Source organism: Sceloporus undulatus, chromosome 6 (assembly GCF_019175285.1).
Source record: "Sceloporus undulatus isolate JIND9_A2432 ecotype Alabama chromosome 6, SceUnd_v1.1, whole genome shotgun sequence".
Classification (NCBI taxonomy): domain Eukaryota; kingdom Metazoa; phylum Chordata; class Lepidosauria; order Squamata; family Phrynosomatidae; genus Sceloporus; species Sceloporus undulatus.
The window spans coordinates 145,375,708-145,398,715 of record NC_056527.1 but is presented as its reverse complement, the minus strand read 5'-3'; the positions used below and the strand labels follow the sequence as shown (position 1 = coordinate 145,398,715).

The 23,008-nt window shown below is 44.5% G+C and overlaps 1 protein-coding gene across 4 annotated transcripts in view; it reads left to right on the top strand.

The window, feature by feature from the left end:
* The window catches only part of ST3GAL4 (ST3 beta-galactoside alpha-2,3-sialyltransferase 4), a 113,386-nt gene that overhangs the window by 71,556 nt on the left and 18,822 nt on the right, over positions 1-23,008 (top strand). For 2 of the 4 annotated variants that reach the window (XM_042471468.1, XM_042471466.1), the window contains 4 exons: positions 1,770-1,851; positions 9,372-9,455; positions 9,671-9,768; positions 17,581-17,641. In XM_042471468.1, coding sequence (XP_042327402.1) covers positions 1,770-1,851; positions 9,372-9,455; positions 9,671-9,768; positions 17,581-17,641 — 325 coding nt within the window. Of the gene's footprint in view, positions 1-1,750; positions 1,852-9,371; positions 9,456-9,670; positions 9,769-17,580; positions 17,642-23,008 lie in introns of those variants that run through there. The other 2 variants (XM_042471467.1, XM_042471469.1) reach the window with 2 other exon arrangements.

The following is a 23,008-nucleotide window of genomic DNA, read 5'->3' as shown; positions in this document are numbered from 1 at the left end:
TGCCTTTGTACTTTCATCTTTGACCTTCTGTAGTAATTGTCCCAAGTGTGTGATGTTTTCCGCTAGTAATATGGTGTCATCTGCATATCTAAGATGATTGATGTTCCTTCCATCTTCACTCCTCCTCTTCTGATTCTAAACTTGCTTTTCTTATGATATTTTCTGCATATGAGTTGAACAAATAGGGTGATAGAATGCATTGGGAATCATACTGTTTCTCCTAATTCTGCCATGAGTTGAGGTTGATTCTGGGGCAGTTAACAACAACAAGAACAATGGATTTTAAATGATAATTTAAATCCCAATGGGAACAAAAATCTGGTCTATATTTATTTATTTATTTTAATGGTTTAAATTAAATTTATCTCTAGTATTTCATACATGCTCTTAATGATGTACAAACTGTCTTGGTGTGTAAACTATTGGGTTTAGACACTCCCCCATTCCTTTCTGCCATGTTCTTCTTTTATCTTCGTTTATATCAGGAAGGGAAGTTGGGAAGCTTCTTCTTTTCATTAACTGTTTTATTATGTTGTCAGGACAAATTCTGGCCAGCATTGACACTATGGTGTAACTGTTTTCCAGTTGTTAATTTTGGGTTTTGTTTCTTTTTTTAAAAAAATGGTATAGGCTCAAGGCTACAAGATGTCCCTTTCAGTTTGTTTCTAGATGTGTAAGGCTTTCCAGACTTACATAGTGATTGTTAAACTGCATCCAATCCATGCTGAGAGGCAGTCTCCTTGTATCATATCAAATGTTTTGTAGAACAAAACTTGCTGTTGAAACAAGATTCAGTTCTGTTTCTAAATGATTCCTATGTTATAATCTAAATCAGGGTGGTCAACTGTGGGAAGCTCTTGGGCTGCATCAGCCCCTAGAAACTCTTGGAGGGCTCCACACTTCTCTGTAACCCCCTGAACCTAAACCAAGGCCTCTACTGAACGTAAAATGGCACAGATTGACCCCAAACATGTCAAAATACCTCTGTCTAAAGGTTGTTTGGAGGCACTTTGTAGGAAAAATGCAGCAAAAATTTGAAACATTTTCCCTCCAAAAGTCTCCAAAAACCTTTTAGGTAGAGGCATTGTTTGCAAGATTGAATGTACACCCCTCAAATATGACCAGGGACAGAAATTCACAGACCCCATTTTTTAATCGTGTGTGTCACTGTGATCAAGCTCCAGATGTTTTCCATCATATTGTATTGCTTTGTCCATTGTATATAATTCAGAGGGAAAAAGTGTTAAGAAGGTTATCGGAAATGAGTATCTGTTTGGATGGGTTATCAGTGGAATACTTATTGGAAGATCAGAACCCGCATTTAACCAGGCTAATGGCCAATTTTCTGGTGGAGGCAACAAGATTATGGCTTGAATTTTAATAAAGATCCTGAAGTTTTATTGTAAATGTATGTTGTTGCTGTATGCCTAATAAAGGTTGCCTGCCTGCCTGACTAGAGGCATTTTGTCATGTTTTGAGGTCTATCTGGGTTCAGGAGAGGCCTTTTTAAACAATAGGAAGTGAGTGGAAGTTCTGTGAACTTCCTGGTTTTATTTTTTGGAGAGGAGTGGGAAAAGGCTCCCCACAGCCCTTAGAAGCTTTTGGGGCACTTTTTGACCCCTGGGGGCCACATGCAAATCCCCACATGTATGCTGCACTTTGCCCAGAACTGCTCTACATTATAAATTTCTCCCACTTCTGTACCAGAAAATGTGCTCTTTTGCAGGTGGAACAATTCACTACTAACAGCATGCCTTCTCTTTGTTCAGGATGGAAGATCCTTGGAGTACTAGCTGTATTTGGAGTGATGGTGTGGTATACAATATCCCGGGAAGAAAGGTACATACAGCTGTGAGTGTATTTCTTTAAAACAAAACTTAAGAGGGCAAATGTTTTACTGCTGACTCTACTGGTAGCCATGTGCTTTGGGCACAACTGTATGTTATATTAGCCGCAGTTTTACAGAATGATTGCTCAAACTGGATCCCTTCCTTTTGATAAGAGCTAGTTTGAAATATGGTCCTAGTTCAGATTAAGAACATATTCTACATCAGGATGCTGTGGCCATTGCATTTCCATCAAAATAAAAGTGGCCAGTTTTGGGTTTTTTTTAAAGTGTAAATAATATAACATGTAGTTTGGCTCTTTGACCTGAAGAGATCCAGGCTTTGCTTACCCATGAGCTTTTATACTGTATCTTGGGATCCATTTCCACAGATGCAATATGCCTATCAAAATAGTCAGATGGATAGAGCTCCAAGGTTATCATGTGTAGGTCATGTTTCTCCTCATCACCCATTTCCTTAATGGCAGACATATGCTCCCTCACAATGTTAGATATCCATATTTCCCCATTTATTTGATTAATGTATTTCAGTCCTTCAGTAGCCATTTCCGGGATAGTTTACATCAGTGGTTTCCAAACTTTGGTCCTCCAGATATTTTGGACTTCAGGTCCCAGAATTTCTGACAGTAGACCAAGCTGGGAGTTGAAGTCCAGAACACCTGGACCAAAGTTTGGGAATCACTGTCATGGCCAGCCAGGCTGAGGACTCAGAGGACTTAGAGGAGGAGGCTGAACCAGGCCCTAGCTCTGTGATGCAGAGCCTGTGACTCAGGAGCCCAGCCTTTCCCCAGCAGAGATTCCAGGCTTGGGAGACATAGAGGAGCAGGATGAAGTCGTTCGTACCTTCAGCCAGAGAAGGACAGAAAGGGCATGCCTCCGTTGATCCAGGAGATTGTATGAGAAATGCTCAGCAATCACTAAGCACCTGTGATTAGGAACTGGGCTAGTATAAACAGCTGCAAGACGCTGAGCTTCTTTGTCAGAGCCTATCTGCGTTCCCTGGCAAAAGCATCTTGCTCTTGACTCCCTTGGACTTTATTGCCTGAAACCTTGCCTCCTGAATTGACCTGGAGCTCTTGACCTCAGACTTGATTTGCTGACCTGCTCTCTGGAATCCTGGACCCTTGGCTTGCCTCTGACTCTGCTCTATTGGACATTGGATTGGTACTATGATACTGGACTTGGTTTCTTGCTGCTGCAAAGCCTTGTATTCTTTATCAGCAGTTCCGTTGGCTGCTTCCTGGACAATCACTGGTTTACAACAATAAAGAAAACATAGGCCTGTTACAGACAGCCAAAATAAAGCTGCTTCGAGTCACAGTGGAGGTATGGTGTTTCAATGATGCATGCATCCTAATAGTCCAGAAGTCGCACCAAAGCCACGCTCCAGACTGGAGCATGGCTTTGATGTGGCTTCTGGACTATTAGGATGCATGCATCATTGAAACACCATACCTCCACTGTGACTCGAAGCAGCTTTATTTTGGCTGTCTGTAACAGGCCATAATTTAGTGAAACAGCTTCACTGGCTACCAGTCCATTTACAGGTTATGACCTATAGACCCCTATACATCTTGAGTCCAGACTATTTGACAGACCTGTCTCTGTGAGAACCTGGAACCTTCAGATCAATGATCCACAATGAACTTACTGAATAAACAATAAAAGTTTATTGTAAGAACAAGGAAGAAGTGCTCTAGAACACTTTTTTGCAGAATCTGAAAAGCAAGCCTCAAACAGCCAAGATAAACCCACATAGCCCCCACCTTTTTTCCTTTTGTCACCAGTCACACGACACCCCCATCAGCCAGTTGCCCTGAGAACTTAACACCTTAACCTTGAGCTCCTAGCATCTTCCCAACCCATTATCTCTCTGGCATTCCAACCCCTTAGCAGGCCCCAGCAAAAGCTAGCTAAGACACTACAATATTCTACTACACAACCCAACCCCCCTCCCACCAATTAAGACAGAACTACTACCTAAAGCAATATTCTATAATCAACCTAAACAGTGAATACATACTTATATGAACTGGAGAGTGTTGATAGCAATTGGCTTTGGAGTTCTGACAGTCTCTCTATGAACCTGCCCAAGGTTTAAGATCTTTCAAGGAAGGGCTTTTCTCAGTCCTATTGCCATCACAAGTACATTTGCTAAGGGCATGAGAAAGAGCCTTCCCAGTGGCTGCTCCCAGGTTGCGAACTTCCTCCCATGAGAGGGTCAGTTCAGGGAAAGACCTTTCTATACAGGCAATCCTTGGGCTAATAATTCATGTGGCAGATGGAGTTATGATGTGTTTGAATTGTTTTTGTCCCATATGGCAGATTGTTTTTAAACAAACTATAGTTTTCAGCTTTGTACATATATTTATTCTTTTACCTGTATCCTGTTTATAATTGCTTTGTAAGCTATCTTGAATGCATCTGAGGAAGTGGACTGTAGTCTGCGAAAGCTCATGCTGCCAATTTCTTTCTTAATAAATTTAATAATAAATTTTATTTTTATACCACCTTTCCAGAAGATCAAAGCAGTGTACACAAAATTTAAAACCAGTTACAAACACATCATAAAATAGATAAAACCAATAACACAATATACAATATACAAATCTAAAAAAAAATCATTCGAAAGGGTGAGGCAGAAGGTTGATGGAATCAAAATACACAACTTCATTTTCCAAAGGGGAAGGTTTGACAGAAGAGGAAAGTTTTTAGCCTCTTTTTGAATGTTTCTAGGGGGGTGATCAGGTGGAGTTCCTTGGGAAGACTGTTCCAGATTTGTGGGGCCGCTACTGAGAAGGCCCTCTGGGATGTAGTAGCATATTTAGATGATGGAATTTCTAGCAAGTTCTTCCCGGTTGTTCTGAGTGTGCGGGGCAGATTATATGGGGAGATGTGGTCCCTCAAGTAACTCGGGCCCAAGCCATGTAGGGCTTTATAGGTAATAACCAACACCTTGTATAGCACTCGGAAGCGAATAGGCAGCCAGTGCAGATCTTTCAGAATAGGTGTTATATGGTCAAACCTGGAAACACCAGTGACCAATCTGGCTGCCATGTTTTGTACTAGCTGAAGCTTCCAGGCTTGGTACAAGGGTAGCCCCATGTAGAACGCATTACAGAAATCTAAGTGAGAGGTTACCAGAGCTTGTACCACAGTTTCAAGGTCCCTTTCGCCCAGGTAGGGTCGTAGCTGGCGTATCAACCGAAGTTGATAGCAAGCACTTCTGACCGTCGCATCTACTTGAGATGTCAACTGCAGGGACGAATCCAGAAGTACTCCTAGACTGTGAACTTCGTCCTTCAGGGGAAGTGTGACCCCGTCCAGGACAGGTGAACAAATTTCCTTCCCCAGACCTGGGGAACCTATCACAAGTACTTCCGTTTTCTCTGGATTCAAACTGAGTTTGTTTTCCCTCATCCAGCCCATTACCAACTCCAGGCAGGCGTTCAGAGGAGAGACACCATCTTTAGTCACTGCATCAGTTGGGGACACTGAGAAACATATTTGGGTGTCATCAGCATACTGATAACACCACACCCCGTGTCTCCGGATGATCTCTCCCAGCGGTTTCATGTAAACGTTAAACAAAGTGGCGGACAAAATAGCTCCCTGAGGGACACCAGATGTTAGTTCCCTCTTAGAGGAGAAAGTGTCCTCCAGCTGCACCATCTGGAATCTTCCCGAGAGGTAGGAACGGAATCACTGGAACGCAGTGCCCCCGATGCCTAACTCCCTCAGGCGTTCCAGAAGGATACCATGGTCTATGGCAGGGGTCGGCAACCCCTGGCCCATGGGCCAGATGCGGCCCGCGGAGGCGGCAGGACTGGCCCCAGCCTGGTCCTGCTGCCGCCGCTGCCACCACCTCCTCCTCCTCCTCCTCCTGGGCCACTTGACCACGCTGCCCTCCTCCTCCTCCACCACGTGGAGGAGGAAGAAGAGGGCTGCGCGGCCTGGGGCAGAGGAGGCAAAGGGGGAAGCCCCGTGCCGCCCTCCCTGCCTCCCCGCGTAGGCCCACGCCACCCTCCCCGCCTCCCCGTGCGGGCCCGCGCTGCCCTCCCCGCCTCCCTGTGCTGGCCCGCGCCGCCCACCTCCTTCTCCTCTGCCTTCTCCACCCTGCCCCCAGGCCGCGTGGTGCATGGAGGAGGGGGGAGGAGAAAGAGGAGGGGGAGGAGGAGAAGAAGAAAGAAGAGGAGGAAGAGGAGGAGGGGGGAGCAGAAGGAAGAGGAGGAAGGAAGAGGTGGTGAGTGGCCAGAGGCCTCAAGGTTTTTTAAAATTTTATTTTGGGTGCTTTTAATGCTAACAAGTCTCCCTTGGTTTGACAATGATAGTGTGATGACGATGATGATGATGATGATGATGATGATGATGATGATGATGAGAGTCAGCTTGAGAGGCATGCAGGCACTGTTTCTTAAGCCGAGAGAGTGTCACCTTCCAAAGTGTGTTTTGGGTGCTTTTAATGCTAACAAGTCTCCCTTGTTTTGACAGTGATAGTGTGATGGTGATGATGATGATGATATGAGTCAGCTTGAGAGGCATGCAGGCACTGTTTCTTAAGCCAAGAGAGTGTGACTTTCCAAAGTGCCTTTTCTGTGTGTTTTTGGTTCTTTAATGGTGATACTGATATCAGCAAGCCTCTGAGGCAAGGCCAATGTAAATTGCTGTCATTTTTACAAACTCATGCGCAGTGAAGAAAAACCAAAGTCCCTTGACCAAGTACACACTTCTGAGAAGTACACTTGGTGCAAGAACTGTGAAACCACCTTGACATGTTCAATATGCATGGCCATGTGAACCCATGTTCAGTGTGAAACTCAAAGAGTTTGGTTATGTAATAAGCCTCTGAAATATGCAAGAGGCCATCTTAAGTAAAGCCATGTTCAATGCCCAAATGTGCTGTTTGGAATGGGGGTAGGGGGGGTTGGCCAGAAAGGGAAGTCCATTTCTGCCATCTGTCTAGAAATAATGCCCAAATGTCCTCCATGTTGATCATGCCTAAGAAACATGCATTTCTATTAACATTTTTTTTTAAATCATCAAATTTTTTCGCATGTCCTCCATTTTTAAAAAATGAGTCCTACATTTGAAAATGTTGTCCTATATTATTTAATTATTTAATTATTTATTTTTTTGGCTTTGGCCCCTCCCCCCGTTGTCTGGGGGACACCAACCCAGCCCCCGGCTCAAAAAGGTTGCCTACCCCTGGTCTATGATATCGAAAGCCGCTGAGATGTCCAATAGCACCAAAAAGGTCACACTTCCCCTGTCGATGCTCAGACGGAGATCATCGACTAGGGCGACCATGGCAGTCTCAACTCCGTAACCCGCTCTGAAGCCAGTTTGAAATGGGTCCAGATAATCGATTTCATCCAAGACAGCTTGGAGTTGGAAGGCAACCGCTCTCTCGATCACCTTACCTAAAAATGGCAATAGTGAAACCGGCCTATAGTTGTTTCTTATCGGTGGTCCAGGGAGGTTTTTTTTAGCAACGGTTTGACTGTTGCTAATTTTAAACTAGATGGAAATTTACCCTCCCTGAATGATGCATTGATTATGCGTTGCAATAATGATGTTACAGCATCACCACCCTGTGCGGTCAGCCAGGAGGGACAGGGATCGAGAGAGCACGTCGTTCTCTTAACACTTCCAAGAAGCTTGTCCACTTCATCGGTATCAACAAACTCAAAATCATCCAGTTTAATGGAGTACACAGAAGCTCTGGACACCACTTCTATTGTCTCTTTTGAAATGCCAGCGTTGAGATCAGCCCTTATCCGAGAGATTTTATCTGCGAAGAAGTTGTTAAAATCGTCACAGCAGGCCTTAGTTGGTTCTAAAATAGGGTTCAGAGCGGGAGGAAGCTGAGTCAGTTCCCTAACCACCCTGAACAGCTCTGCTGGACGTGACTCTGCAGACACAATACGTCCAGCATAGAAGGAGTTCTTTGCTGCACCTACTGCCACTCTATAAGACTTCAAAAGAGCCTGATGGAGTGTCTTGTCGAATAAGCGCTGGTGTCTCCGCCAGCTGCGCTCTAGTTGTTGCGCGGCCCGCTTCATTTCTCGGAGATCTTCTGTATACCAGGGTTTTTTATTAGAAGCGGGCCGGAAAGGACGCTTAGGAGCGATACTGTGTATAGCCCTGGAGAGATCATTATCCCAGATGTTAGTCAGGGCATCAACAGAATCGCTGTCAGATCCAACCATAAACCCCTCTAAGGCTTCTTGGAACCTTTTGGGTTCCATCAGCCTTAGAGGGTGGACCATCCTAATAGGTCCTCCACCCCGGGGGAGATTTGGGTAGTTGCCTTAAGTCAGACCTCGACCAGGAAATGGTCCGTCCATGACAAGGCAGAGGTACTACATACCTCTGTCCACGGATTCTCCCAATCCGTACTAAAGATGACATTGAGCGTATTACCTGTGCAATGCATTGGACCTGAGACTAACTGGGACAGGCCCATGGCCGTCATGGAAGCCATGAACTCCCGAGCTGCACCCGTCAGATTTTGTGAGCCGGCCTCGAAAGGGATGTTGAGGTCCCCAGAACAAGAAGTCTGGGAGACTCCAACACCAGTTCCGAGACCAGCTGTGTCAGCTCGGCTAGAGAGTCTGTTAGCCCACGGGGTGGACGGTAGACCAACAGGATCCCCAGACTGTCTCTAGCCTTCAGGGTCTTTCAGTTAGTCTCAAAGGTGCTACAAGATCTCTCTACATACTGCCTTGAATCCCATAAAAGGAGAAAGGCGGAATATAAATTAAATAAAGAAAAAGAAAATATTTTTTAAAAATCCCACAGGATGGGATTATAGTTTAGTATAGTTTAGAACACAGGCTGAGAAGATCCAGGTTCAATCCCTGGCAGCTCCAAGTTGGGCTAGAAAAGAACGCTATTTGAAACTTTGGAGAGCCACCTCCAGTTAGTGTTGACAATACTGGGCTAGATGGACCAATGGCAGCTTCCCATGTTCACACAAAAGCAACACAAAAACACAGTAAAACAATAAGGCTGTATTTACTTTCAGTCTTCCTTGCAAGCATTAAGGGAGATATGTACCTCTTCTCAAAGTCCAAAAATCTTTATTATAGTCATAGGCCAGTGTACATCCCATCTTGCTTGCTCAAGACATCCCCTGTCTGTGCATAGCTACTTAACTTTTGGAAGAAACTTGTGGTTTTCGTTATTTTCATGCCATACTTGTCAGCTTCCAGAGGCGTCTTGCCAGCCACTGATGGAAATGTAAAAAGAATTAGCTTTGCTAAGACAATTCTCCCTGGTAGAAAATGGCATTTTGCACAGCACTGCTGATCCACTTTCAGATAAAACTGTGATGGATTAGTTGGCATTGGTAAATGGCATTCTCAAACCAAATTTCTCAATTCCCAGCTTGGATTGTGCCATCCTCCAAATGAAAGCCACCCACTATTTGAGATTGTCTATGCAGTTTCCGTGAGTGGAGCAGTCTAGGTTAATAAATGAACTACATGGTTATATTGTCCTCCCTTTGTTGTTTTTCTTGCAGTTTTGATTTTCACATTATGCAAGATGAAAAGATGACTTGTCCTCTGGGAGAAGTAGAAAAGAAAGCTGCACAGCTCATAGCAAAGTGAGTAACTGTCTAGGCGTCTGTTACAGAAAGAAACCTCTGTAGATCTCTTACTGTTCTTGTGCTTAGGAACAGGAAAAATGGGGTGAGATCAAACAAACATTGCTAAATAGAGATTCTGGTGGGTAAGGGTGGGTTGATGTAGAAGGCAGTAGCAGTCTCTGAGTGTAGAGAATGCCAGATTTGCATGATCTTCTCCTCTGCCTTCATTGCAGTTATACACGGGATCATCCACTATTTTTACAGCTAAAGGACTACTTCTGGGTAAAGACCCCCTCACTCTATGAGCTACCATATGGGACTAAGGGAACTGGTAAGCAAATCAGCCTTCTCTTTAAACACAGAGTTCCTGTCTTCATCTCTGTGTGTATGGTACATTCTTCCCTTCTCTTTCTGGGCTGGGAAGGGATTTGCACTCTGCTTTACTAATTATCCTTTGGGTTATTTTGTAACATAACAACGCTTCTTGGTCACAGAAATGTGAGCTTGGTGTCCACTTTACTTTCCACTTACTTTTCCCTTATCTCTAATTATCCTATCTATATTTCTTGCTGGTCTCACATCAAGCAGTATGCCAAGACAAAGGGGCGAAGACTATGACCAAGACTGCCCTGAAGGGGCGGTGTGACACTGCCCTTCAAAGAGCCAGGTGGGCACTGCAGCAACTGCACACCACAGCCCCACACTGCCATTTTGCTGCCACAAAAAAGAAGCAGCAAATTGCCACTCCTTTTTGGGGCGGCTGTTCCTGCCACGCTGGGGCTTTGCAGTGGTGTGGCAGTAGATGGCGTCTAAATGTCATGCTGCCAGGGTGCTATGAAGCTGGCACATGTGCAATCAGCCGTGCAGCTTCCTGGCAGTGTGAGACAGTGCGCCGTTTGAATGCCACACCCACATGATGCCGTGAAGCCGCCATACTGTGCCTAACTGTACCGGCCCAGAATTATGTAGTTTCTTCAGTATTGAATCCTATATTATGGGGTGCCACCTCCGTTCTCTTTTAAAATAATTTTTTAAAAAGGTTTTTTATTTATTAATATTTATTATATTTAATTATATCTCTTAATGTGATATAATTTGATTAGTCTTTCATAAAATCACTTGATGCTGCCTATTTATCCATAGCATACCCCCTCTCCACATTTATTCAAAGAGTTGTGGTTTCAAAGAGTCAACGTAGGCAAACTGTGGCCCGGGGCAGACTGCCCCAATAGGGCGGCCTGCCGGCGGCCTATTTTCCTCTGGAGGGATGTCACAACCGCCAAACCACGCGGCATCCCTCTGGAGTAAAAAGAACCCAGAAAAAACGGGTTGTCTTTGAGTTGCTGGGCGTTTGTCACGAGTGCACCAATGGTGCACCTGTGATGTACGTGACATGCAGCTACGTGTATATGCTGCACGTCGCTTACATCAAAATGGCGGTGCCCATGTACACGGGACGCTGCCATTAGTACGCTGCCACGCCGTCTAGGGTTAGGGTTCATGTGGTTGGTGTGCCATCTCGAACCCTAGAATCGGCGGTGGCATGGCGCTTTGGGACTGTCTGTCCCACGCCTACATTACATAGCATCTTACTCAAACTATAAACAATAAGGCAGTGATAATAGTGTAAATTAGGAACAGCATTATGCCATGGTATGAATGTTGGACTAGGATTCCAGGAGACCAGGGCTTGAATCTCTGCTCAGCCATAGAAACTGACTGAGTGACCTAGGCCAAGTTGCACTCTCTTACTCTCGGAGGAATGCAGTGGCAAACCTCTTCTCACAAGTATACCACCAACACTCTGAGTAACTGGTGGATCACTCTGAAAAACAAGATATAACAAAAGTTGGATGTCAATAATTAATAATTCTCCCTTCCTGTAATTTAACAGATAAACAACAAAATTCTTCTTCAGCATTTCTTTTTCCAAAAATTCTTTGTTAAACAACTAAAAATAAATTTACAAATACACACTAAAATTGGTATGTTTTAAAAATACAGGGAAATAGACACCTACATAACAAAACCAAAACATTTCATCATACTGATTGATCGTTTCCACTATTTGACGGAACCAGTTAACCTTGACATCAATTGACTGATGGCTTTTGCTCCAGTAGGCCAAACTGTAAACTGGCACATTTCCTGTGGGCATGTGCTCAGCTTAATGGATCTTTCATAATCATTGCTATTGATTGGATGTTAACCAGTTTTAATAACACAAAGGACTGTATTTTACCTTCTAATCCCCATGTGAGTGACTTGTCTAAACTGTCTGTATTTGCAATAAGCAGCTGGATTATTATCAATGCTTTCTATTTTCCCAAAGAATTAAACAAGGTAGAAATGTTCAAAATAAGCACAATTCAAGAACTTTCTACGTAAAGAAAGAATATTACATGATCCTTGCCTCCCCGTCTCCTCCCCTCCCCTCCCACCATTATCTGAGACAGAACCACCATTGTCTACAACGTTCACTTATTTTGAAAAATGTAACAAATCATATCTTATTTTGAAAAATGTAACAAATCATATCTAGTATCCCTCTATGTCTAGGTATCATATTTCTCTTAATTTTCAACTCCAGTAGTATGGGACAAGACAAAAAACAAAATATACCATGTTTTGTTGCCTGTAGTTACAGAAGAATTGGTAATACAGTCTGCCCCCCCGCAAACCGTGGACTTGCCACCCATGGATTTAAGCATCCACAGACAGCAAGCCCCATTGCCCCTAATTGCTGTGTGTGCATGCAGCGCCATTTAGAACCCAGGACCTGAGGTCCTGCAGTTTTTTTAATCCATGGGAGCTGGGTCCTGAATGGAACTCCGCAGATACTAAGTGCCAACTACAGTTTAATAATTTATTGGTGGTGTACAATAACTTGAAACCTTTTTGAAATTTATTAAATCACAGCTACAGCAAAGAACAAGAAATATTGATTTGATTTGCTAGAAATTTTGTCTTCAGGAAAGTGGTAAAAGAAAGAAAGAGATCACTTCTGATTAACTAGTTTCTCATGAACAGAAAATTCTGGTTGATGGAGTGAAAGTAATAGGGATCTTAAATGGGATTGACTAGTCATGATATGGAAGAAAAGGAAAGCTGAATATAGGAAATTATCAGATGGGGGGGGGAGCTGGGGGTAAAAGGCATTCTCCTGGCAAAGTCGTGCGACCGCACTGAAGATTTTCAGACACCTCATGCTTATCCAGGACCTAACCCATGAAGATCCAGGAATGCTCCCCATTCATGGGGAAGTCCCAGGAATGGTTTTTGGCTGAAGCATTCCTGGATCTTCATATCTGCTTTCTTCACTGTCCAACTCTCACATCTGTACATGGTGATGGGGAATGCACTGCTTGTGCAATTCTCACTTTAGTGCTTAGTTGTATATTATATTATATTATTATCTTCATGGGTTAAGTCCTGGATAAGCACAATGACGTCTGAAAATCTTCAGTGTGATTACACAACTTTGCCGGGAGTATGCCTTTTTCTTCCCCAATTTTCCCTCGTCTGATAGTCTCCATAATTAGACATGCATGTGGGACTAAAGCAGAGGTTCCCAACCTGGGGGTCGCGACCCATTCTGGGGGGGTCACCAGGTTGGGAATTCCCCCTCCCCCCTCCCCGTCTCCCCGCGGGTGCCGGCGCTGGAGCAGGCATCGTGTTGGGGAGAAGGGGAAGGGGCGGGGCTTCCTACTTTCCCTTCTCACTGCGAGTGCCCGCGCTGGCGCAGGCACGCACAAGGAGGAAGGGAATGGAGGCGGGGCCGCCTCCTCCTCTTTCCCTGCTTCCCCATGGGTGCAGGCACCCACGAGGAGGCAGGGAAGTGGCGGGGGTCCCTCCTCCTCTTTCCCTGCCTTCCTGCGGCTGCCAGATAGCCGCGGGGAGGAAGGGACGGTGGGGGCTGCCTCCTCCTCTTTTCCCCGCAGCTGCCAGGCAACCACGGGGAGAAGGGGACGGGGCTACAAGCCCCTGAGGCCTTTGCGGCCGGAAGTCCCGCCCCTTCTCCCCTGGTGGCCTCCCTATTTGGTTGGGAGGCTGGGAAGGGGCGGAACTTCCAGCTGCAAAGACTGCAGCCAAAAATCCCGCCCCTTCCTGGCCTCCCAACCTATCGGAGGGCCACGGGCGGGACTTTCATCCCCAATGGGGGTCGCAGCCCAACAAAGGTTGGGAACCGCTGGACTAAAGGAAAGCTAAAGACGCAAGGAGGGAGTTAGATGCATTTTTCTTAAAAGTGATATAATGTTGGATTATAATGATTAACTGCTTCCCACCCCCCATTGTTCCAGTATGTTCAAATTATACGAAAAACATACATTAAATATTAAGATCAACCTTATGATGGTATGATCTATTTTTCAGTGAGACTCAGAAATGGGTAGACACTGATTTGTAAGAGGTTATAAAGAAAAAAATTAGATGCCCAAATATCCAAGTAGTTTGTGGATGAGACATCTCCAGGCCTCCCTATCCTCCACGACTTTCCTTAGGTCTTGCAAATTCAGGCCCATAACCTCTCTGATTGAGTCTAACCCATCTGGCATGTGATCTTCTGCACTTTCTACTACCCTCCACCTTTCTTAGTATTATTGTCTTTTCTAATGAGTCGTGTCTTCTTGTGATGTGGCCAAAGTACAAAAGCCTCAGTTTGATCATCTCAGCTTGCTTCATGTCCATCTTTCACGTCTGTGCATGGTGATGGGGAATATTGTGGCCTGGATGATTCTAACTTTAGCATTCATTTGTATATCTTCACTCTCTGGGTCCTTTCATAGCTGCCCTTCCCATTCCTAGTCTTCTTTTGATTTCTATGATTCTTCTACAGCAGTCTTCTATTCTAACATTGTCCCAAGTACAGATTTTTCAACACGACTCTCAGATGTAGTGGCATTCCTGTGACCTTAAGAGCTGTCCATAGCTTTTTGTGAACTGTGCGGTCAAATGCTTTGCTATAGTCTATAAAGCACATCGTGCTTTCTCCCCTAGAATTCCTTTGTATGCTCTATTAGCCATTATATATTTGCAAACCTAGTATCTCTTTCTTTCCTGAACTGCACTTGCAGCTCTAGCATTTCTCTCTCCATATATGATTGGAGTCTGTTTTGGAGAATTTTGATCATAACTTTGCTTCCCTGGGAGATTAATGGTCCTATAATAGCTGCAGTCGTTTGTGTCTCCTTTTTTGTGAATGAGGATATATATTGATTGTTTCCCATCTGTTAGCCACTTTTTTGTTTTACATATTTGTTGACATATATTAGTTAGCACTAGAGTTGCTTCTGTCTGTGTGGATTGTAGCAGTTCAATTGGAATATCATCTGTTCCTGGTGATTTATTTTTCCCTATTTCTTTTAATGTAGATTCCACTTATATTTTCAGAATTCAGGTTTCATATTACTATGGTTCGTCATTGCATGTCTCATTATTTTTTTTTATCCCTTTTATACAACTTTCCTGTCGATTGTATCCAACATCTTTTTATTTCTTCTTGATCTTGTAATATGTTATTTTTCTTGCCATTGAGTATCCCAGACTTTGGTTTGAACTTCCCTTTCAGTTCTGGATTTTGTGGAAGATGTCTCTCATTCTCCTTCCTCCCCCCCCCCCCGGTTTTCTTCTATTGCTCTGTATTGATTTTTATAATAGTTCTCTTCATTGTTGTGTACTAGTCGTTGTACAGTAGTTTTACCACTTGCTAAAGTGCTACCAAATTGGAATAAAGTACACCCCAGTTCCTAACTAATTTTAGAATTCAAAATACTTCCATATGTGCAAACCATATGTCTGCTTTTGAAATACACCCATAATTTAGAAATGCCATGTTCCTTCTTATGCTCTGTGCTGTCTTTCAGATTCAAAACCTCCCATGACAATACTTTCCATTCAGAGGAGAAACTGCTCTGCTGATTAGGTCTCCCTGTCTCCTCCCCCCATTTTTTTTAAGTTCAAAGAGAAACACGTTTCAAAGTGTAAGAGAAGAGAATTTATGAACACTCAGCAATAAAACAGGGTAGTGGTTGTTAGCTGGCCTCGACTCAGCCCTGACTCATGGCAAACCTGTGGATGATACATCTCCAAGACGCCCTGTCCTCCATTGCTTTGCTCTTGTCCTCCAAATTCATGCCTTTGACCTTCCTGATTGAGTCTGTTTGACTTTTTGGCTGCCCATGGCATCCTCAGTTCTCCATCACCACATCTCAAATGCATTGATTTTCTTCTTATCTGCTTTCTTCACTGTCCAACTCTCATATCTGTCCATGGTGATGGGGAATGCATTGCTTGTGCAATTTACTTCTTAGGATCTTTTCTAGTTCTTTCATAGCTGCCCTCCCCATTCCTAGCCTTCTAATTTCTTGGCTGCAGTCTCCATTCAGATCAATGTTTGACCCAAGGTATGGCAAATCTTTACATAGCTCCTACATAGTCATTATTTTTTCTTTGTGTTCAGCAGTAGACCTGTTTTTGCACTTCCTTCCTTAACCTTCCTTAATAGTTGTTCCAAGTCTATGGTGTTTTCTGCTAGCAGTGTGGTGTCATCTGCATATCTTAGATTGTGGACATTCCTTCCTCCTATCTTCGCTCTTCCTCCTTCTGTGTCCAAGCCTTTTCTTCGTAAGATGTTCTCTGCATACTGCAGTTGAAGAAAAAGGTGATAGAATGTCACTTTGCTTGACCCCTTTGCCAATTGGGAACCATTCTGTTTCTCCGTATTCTGCTCTAACAGTGGTCTCTTGCCCTAAGTATAGATTTCTCATCACACACTCAGATGTAGTGATACTTCCATGTTTTTAAGAGCCTTCCATAGTTTTTTGTGATCTGTGCAGTCAAATGTTTTGCTCTAGTGTATAAAGCATGTACTGTTAGTTGTTGTTGTTGTTGTTGTTAGAGCATTCTGTATCTGGAGTGTCACAACAGAGAAGGCTCTACAGTACATATCTATGAAATTTTTATGCTATCTATCATGCTCGGATTAATATTTACATGGTCTAAATAGGCAAATCTTTTATCACCTAGAATATCTCACCCTATCTCACTCAGCATATCACTATGGTATGTCAGGACTCATTAGAAAAGACAACAATTTTTGGTAAAATGGCAGACATTAGGGAAAGAGGCAGACAACATTATAGGTGAACAAATGGAATCAAGTAAGTTATGGCTCTGAGCTTGCAAGACCTGAGCAGAGTAGTTTATAACAAGCTGACTTGGAGTCTGCTTATTCATAACGTCACTGAAAGCTGAATTTGATTTGATGGCAGATAACAAGAATATCTCCCTGTCCCAAGAAATTCAGTATTTTTTCTGTTCTGTTCTAATGTTTCAGCTATAATCTATTGAATTTAGCAGTTTTTGGAAGTTCTAGCCTCTCATAAACTCAGAAGAGTTTGGACTGAAAGAAAAGACAGGCCTGGTCCAGATGGGCCGGAAAGGACGCCCTCGTCACATGCGAGGGTTGCCTCAGGGCGGCACTTCTAGATGCCCCGCAACCCTCGCACATGACGAGGGCATCAAAATGGCAGTGCCTTGTACAAATGGCGAGGCACTTGCACAACGGGTACGCCAGTGACGCACTGTGGCACACTCATTACACTGCCATCGTGGTGTAGAAAGAACCCGCTTTTTGCGGGTTCTTTTTCCGCTGACGGGAAGTCCCGCCGTTCGGTGGCTGAGGCTTCCCTCTGGTGGAAAACCAGGTGCTGGCAGGCCACCCTTTTTGGGCAGTCTGTACCCTGCCACAGAAAGTTTTCTTTCAGAATATTCCTTGGCTTGTTTGCATGTTTATATATGTGCTCAGTCTGCTCACTGTAGTTGGGGGAAAAACAAGCCACAATGAGAGCTGCTTTCTGGTTCAGCTTTTTGGATCCATTTGAAGAGCCTCAGTCTGTGTTTGCTTTCTTTTACCATGCACTGTGTTTTCTATGTCATAAGACATTCTGTTTAATAACAGTGTGCTAAAAGCAGTTATCTCTCTCTTACTGTTGCTAATGCATGGCATGTGGGCTTCCCAGGGGCATCTGACTGGCCACATGATGCACATCTGACTTCTCTTATGTTCTTAATGTTTACCAATATCTATATTGACACAATATGGATCAGCCTCATTAATTGCTGCCTTTGTTCCTTTTTCCAGAGGAAATACTCCTCCGGCTCTTGGCTGTCACAAGTTACTCTCTTCCTGAAAGCGTACAAAGGTAATAAAAGTTCATCCATTCTGCTATTCTTTTGAGATTTTTAAGCCTCAGCATCTCCTATTAAAATAGGGATGGGCAAAGTTTGGCACACTCCAAAGACGTTTTTGTGGTCCTCAAAACCTTCCAAATCACTACCATGATTTCTTTCTGCCCCAAAGAAGAGGAGGAACTGCTGCTCAAGAAAGACTCCAGGTGCAACAATTTACTTTTTCAGTAGGTTTCAAGGCCTCCCTGTACTGTTTAACATCAAGAGATCTCTTTTGAGAACCAGAGGTGGACTTCTGGCCACTGTGTGTTTTTGGATATTCCATACAGTCCCCAGGGGATCCCAAAATATGACAGTAGCCCATGAATCTGCCACAGTTGTTTTTCTGAGATAAAGCAACTCTGGGGTCATGAGTCAGAGTAGATGGTACTGAGCTGGATGAAGATCTCACCCGTCAGAAGCAGTATCATCTCTTCTGTTTGTGATGTTTGAATGACATGGCTTGTGTATTCAACGCAGAAAAGTGCTTAGGCACAGCATGGGATCGGGAGAAAACCAGGGTTTTATTATATACATTTTTAAAAAGCTTCAAAACCTACAAAAATCCATCTCAGTGAGGACTAAGCATGCTTAGGAAGCATGAAATGCTGTCTTATTGGGGAGATGAAAAACTAGGGCAGGATGGAATTGAATATGGATGGCTGGAATTCTGACCAGGAAGATTCATTGTTTCATTTTTAAAAATGCAAATCTCTTCTAAACCTACTTACCTGTGTATATCCTAAGAATGGCAATTCTTTCAAACCTGAACACTGGAAATCTAGGATGCTGCCTCACTTCATGTCAGATTATGTGGCTACCTAGCTCTCTTATTGCCTAAAGTAGAGATGGGCACCGTGACTTTCTAGATGTTTTGGGACTATACTTCCCACAATCTCCCACCATTGGCTATGCTGGTTAGGACTGAGGAGAGTTGCAGTCCAACATCAGGACAGCCATCTAAGACAACTTCTAGACAGATGGCTCCTAACATGTCTGACCAAAAGGCAATGTGTACCTATTTCAACTTTTCCTTTCAATGCAATAATTCCCCACCCCCAGCAACATAGCAGAGTTACAAATGAAATGAAACCTGTGACCTTCTCCATTGGGCTGGACAAATTTCAGTCCTCCCGACATTATTGAACTGCAGGTCATAGAATTCCTCACAACTGGCTTTGCTGGCTAGGGCTGTTGGGAGCTGAAGTCCAACAATAGTCTCAGTATTCTCAAATGAGAAACCACTCAGGATCAGAGGCTTTCCCAGCAGACAATGATCACCAGTTAGCTGACTCTAATCCTCTTTTGCATATCCTCCTGCCCTGAGGAGGCCATCAACAACAGAACAATGCACATATTAACAGGGGAATCACTCCTCCTCACCCAGGGTCAGACAGTATATACCCATTCTCTTCCAGGTTAGCATTCTCTGAAGATGCCGGCCACAGATGCTGGCAAAACCTCAGGAAGAAACTCTTATAGAACATGGCCACAGAGCCCCCCCGAAATACCCACAAAAAACTATGGATGCCAGCCATGAAAGCCTTCGACTTCACAATCTTCTCAGTGCTTCACACTGTTCATCTCCATTCTACATGTGAGGCCTGAGTTCGACTACTGATGTTTCACTCCTCATCTTCTACTCTCTCTAAACAAAAACATCCCAAACACAAACTCTCTTGTCTCATCTCCAACTTAAACATCAGAACATCTTTAACCAGCATTCCAATCAGGCTTAGTTCCTCTTTACTTCAGTTCTTTGATTTTTTTTTACCCATTCGTCAGTCAGCTTCCTTCAGAGCACAATTTGCCTGTCAGGGTCCTGATGGAAAGAAGTCGCCCAGCACCTCCTGCCATGCACTTTCTTATTTGACTGACTCCCTGACTGCTGTTCTTGATCCAGGGGTTTGTAATCCATAATCCCAACTGTTGCTTCTGGAGAAGAAATCATGGCACTGAGTCATGAGAGTGAGATGTCTGTTGACAAGAAAATCAAATAAACTATTTGGAAGTCAGTTACAGCATTTTAAACTAACCCACCGATGCTGAGGGCTGACTATATTAAAAAGTTTTGACAAGAAACATGTTTTTTGAGTATCAAGAAACCCTGATGAGAAGAGTCCTGGACTGACAAAAATCTTGACTGCCCTTGAGTCATGGCGACCCTGTGGGCGAGATGTCTCCACGCATCCATACCCTCTACAGCTCCACTTGTCTTGTAGATTCAGGTACATGACCATCTTAATTGAGTCTAGCCATGTGGCGTGCAGTCTTCCTCTTTTTCTACTGCCTTCTACCTTTCCTAACATTATTGTCTTTTCCTATGATTCATGCCCTCATGATGTGACCAAAGTATGGCAGCCTCAATGTAGTCAATCTTGGCTTCTAGGGAGGATTCAGAATTGCTCTGTTCAAGGACTCATTTGTTTGCCTTTGGCTGTCCACATCAGCACTCATCTCCAGCACCACATCTCAGATGAAATGATTTTCTTTTTATCTGCTTTCTTCACCACCCAGTTTTCACATCCATACATGATCCATACATGGGGAATACATGGATTGACAGATTCTAACTTTAGTGCTCAGTTGTATATCTTTACTCTTTAGAATATATTAGGAGAGTTTTAGGAATACCACATTATTGCAGCCCCAGATTCTCTAGGCTTCCAAGAAATAACTTTCTAGACACTTGCAACCTGTTTCTTTCAACAGGAGATGCTAAGAATCAGTGGCGTTGCTGACGTTAGTGTCAAGCAATGCAGCAGAGGAGGGAGACTGTTGGCTTCCTCCCCACCCACCAAGTCCACTACTTAGGACAGCGGTTCCCAACCTTTGTTGGGCTGTGACCCCCATTGCGGGCGAAAGTCCCGCCCACGACCTCCCTCATTGGTTGGGAGGCGAGGAAGGGGCGGGACTTTGTACTGCCTACAAGCCCCAGCAGGCCTTGTGGCCGGATGTCCCACCCCTTCCTGGCCTCCCAACCAATCAGGGAGGCCACTGGGGAAGAAGGGGCGGGACTTCCAGCCGCAAAGGCCACTGGGGTTTGCAGTCCCGTCCTTGTTCCCTTCTCCTCGTGGGTGCCTGGCACCTGTGGGGAGAAGCACAAGAGGGGGAGGTGGCCCTGTCCCTGTCCCCTTTTCCTCGCAGGTGCCTTCGATGGCACCTGCGAGGAGAAGGGAAGGGGAGGAGACGGCCCCGTCCTTGTCCCCTTCTCCTTGCGGGTGCCTTTGATGGCACCTGTGAGGAGAAGGGAAGGGAAGGAGGCGACCCTGGCCCTTTTCCATTCTCCTCGCAGGTGCCTTCAATGGCATCCATGAGGAGAAGGGAAGGAGGCAACCCCATCCTCATCCCCTTCTCCTCACGGGTACCTTTGATGGCACCCATAAGGAGAAGGGAAGGGAAGGAGGCGACCCCGTCCCCTTCTCCTTGCGGGTGCTGGTGCTAGCACCAGCACCCGCAGGGAAAAAGGGGGGGAGGGAGTGTGGCATCCCAACCTGGCGACCCCCAAGAAAGGGTCGAGCGACCCCCAGGTTGGGAACCCCTGACTCAGGAGGATGGTGCTGTGGCCTTCAGGATGCCCATTCTGTGCCACCCTGAAAAGACCTTCAGAATCCTCCAGTGGCAGATCCTGAAGGCACTGCCCCTGCAACAGCTGCCATTACTAAGACAGGCAGCGCTGCAGCCTTCAGAAGGCCTGTTTAGAGTACAGGGTGGCTGCTGGGTGAGTGAGAAAGGGAACAGCCTTTCTCGCTCACCCAGTAGCCATGTCAGTCCCAACAGATGTACCACCCCAACAGGTGACACCCCTCTCTGACCCCCCCCCCCCACACCTCCCTAGTGATGCCTCTGCTAAGAATGATGGACTTGGCCAACTTTAAAAGGGGTTTAGATGAAGTCATGGTTGTTAGGACCAATAATGGCTATAAGTCAGAATTGTTATATATAATTTCCAGTTAGATATCACAGTTGGTGGAAATCATATATAACAACCCTAATGTCAGAACCAGTTAAGATCAAGTATAATATTAGACATATCCAGTTATTTAATATTCACTTCATGTATTCAGCTTATATATGATCACTGTTGTATGTTTAATATATATATTGATCTAGATAGTTCTGTGTGTTGAACTATTGTATAGTGTTGGGGGTTGGGAAAGTAAGGTGGAATATTAAGGGTGAGGTTTGGCTTGTGGATGGGGCCCTGCTAAGGGGTTTGGAACGTGGGGTAAACTGTAACGGTTCTTCAACTGTAAGGTGGCTGGTTGCCATGCTGATTGATTCCTGAGTGGGGTTTTAAAGTGGGAACTTTTCCTTGTGCCTTCAGATTCTGCAAAGACCTGCTTGTGGGTACTTCTGCTGTGCATCTTACAATAAACTTTCTTGTTTTACATTAAGTTGGTTGTGGATCATTAGCCTGAGGTTCTCAATTCTCACACCTAAACAGTCAATGGAAATGGTGGTCCTAAACTCCATGAATCCATCCAAACTGTCAAGAGTTCTCAATCATCATTCTTAGCATCTCCTATGAAGTATCATTTCCAGTTATGTATCATAGGCAATTACAGCTGGATTGATTCAATAAAGGAAGCCAAACCGTCATGTTGGAAGGAGTCTCCATGGGTTATTGAGGTCCAACCCCCTGCTCAGTGCAGGATCTCCACTTAGAGCATTCTCAGCAGGTAGCTATCCAGAAATCCGAGGAAGGGGACATCACTGTGTCAGTGATTCAATTGCCGAACTAGTGTCAGGGTCCCTTATGCAGGTTCCCTCATCCGTGGGTTGTATTGTTTTATTTTTGTACAGGATCTCCACCAAATGTATCTGAGGAAGTAAACTGAAGTCTATGGAAGCTCATGCTGCCAATTTCTTTCTTTTAGTCAGTCTCAAGATAAGATGTCTCTATGTATTGATTCTACAGACTAATATGACTATGGAGTTTATCAGACGTGAGTTTTTGGCTATTTTTCCTGCCTATCGCGCAATGTTAGCGTCACCAACGTTGCGCAATAATGTGAAAGCGCGATGTTCTTCCAGACGCCATTCATTTCTATGGGAGCCCGTTGCGCAATGCTCCCGTAGTTTAAGCGTCATTCCTCCCCTTTTTGGGCATTGCGGGCAAAAGTGGAAGCCAGGCCATGGTCTCCCGTTATCTTGCGAAATGTGTTGCGAAATGGTTTGGTGTGGTAGGCAGCAGCGCAACGCAACGCTAAAGTTACTGATTGCAAAGTTCCCATGATGCAGGGCTGCTTTTTCACCCCATTCCCTTCCAGTGGCCTTCTTTTTCCAGGACAACCCCCGGGGAGGGGGGGTGGCTCTGTCTTGCATGAACACCTAGGAGG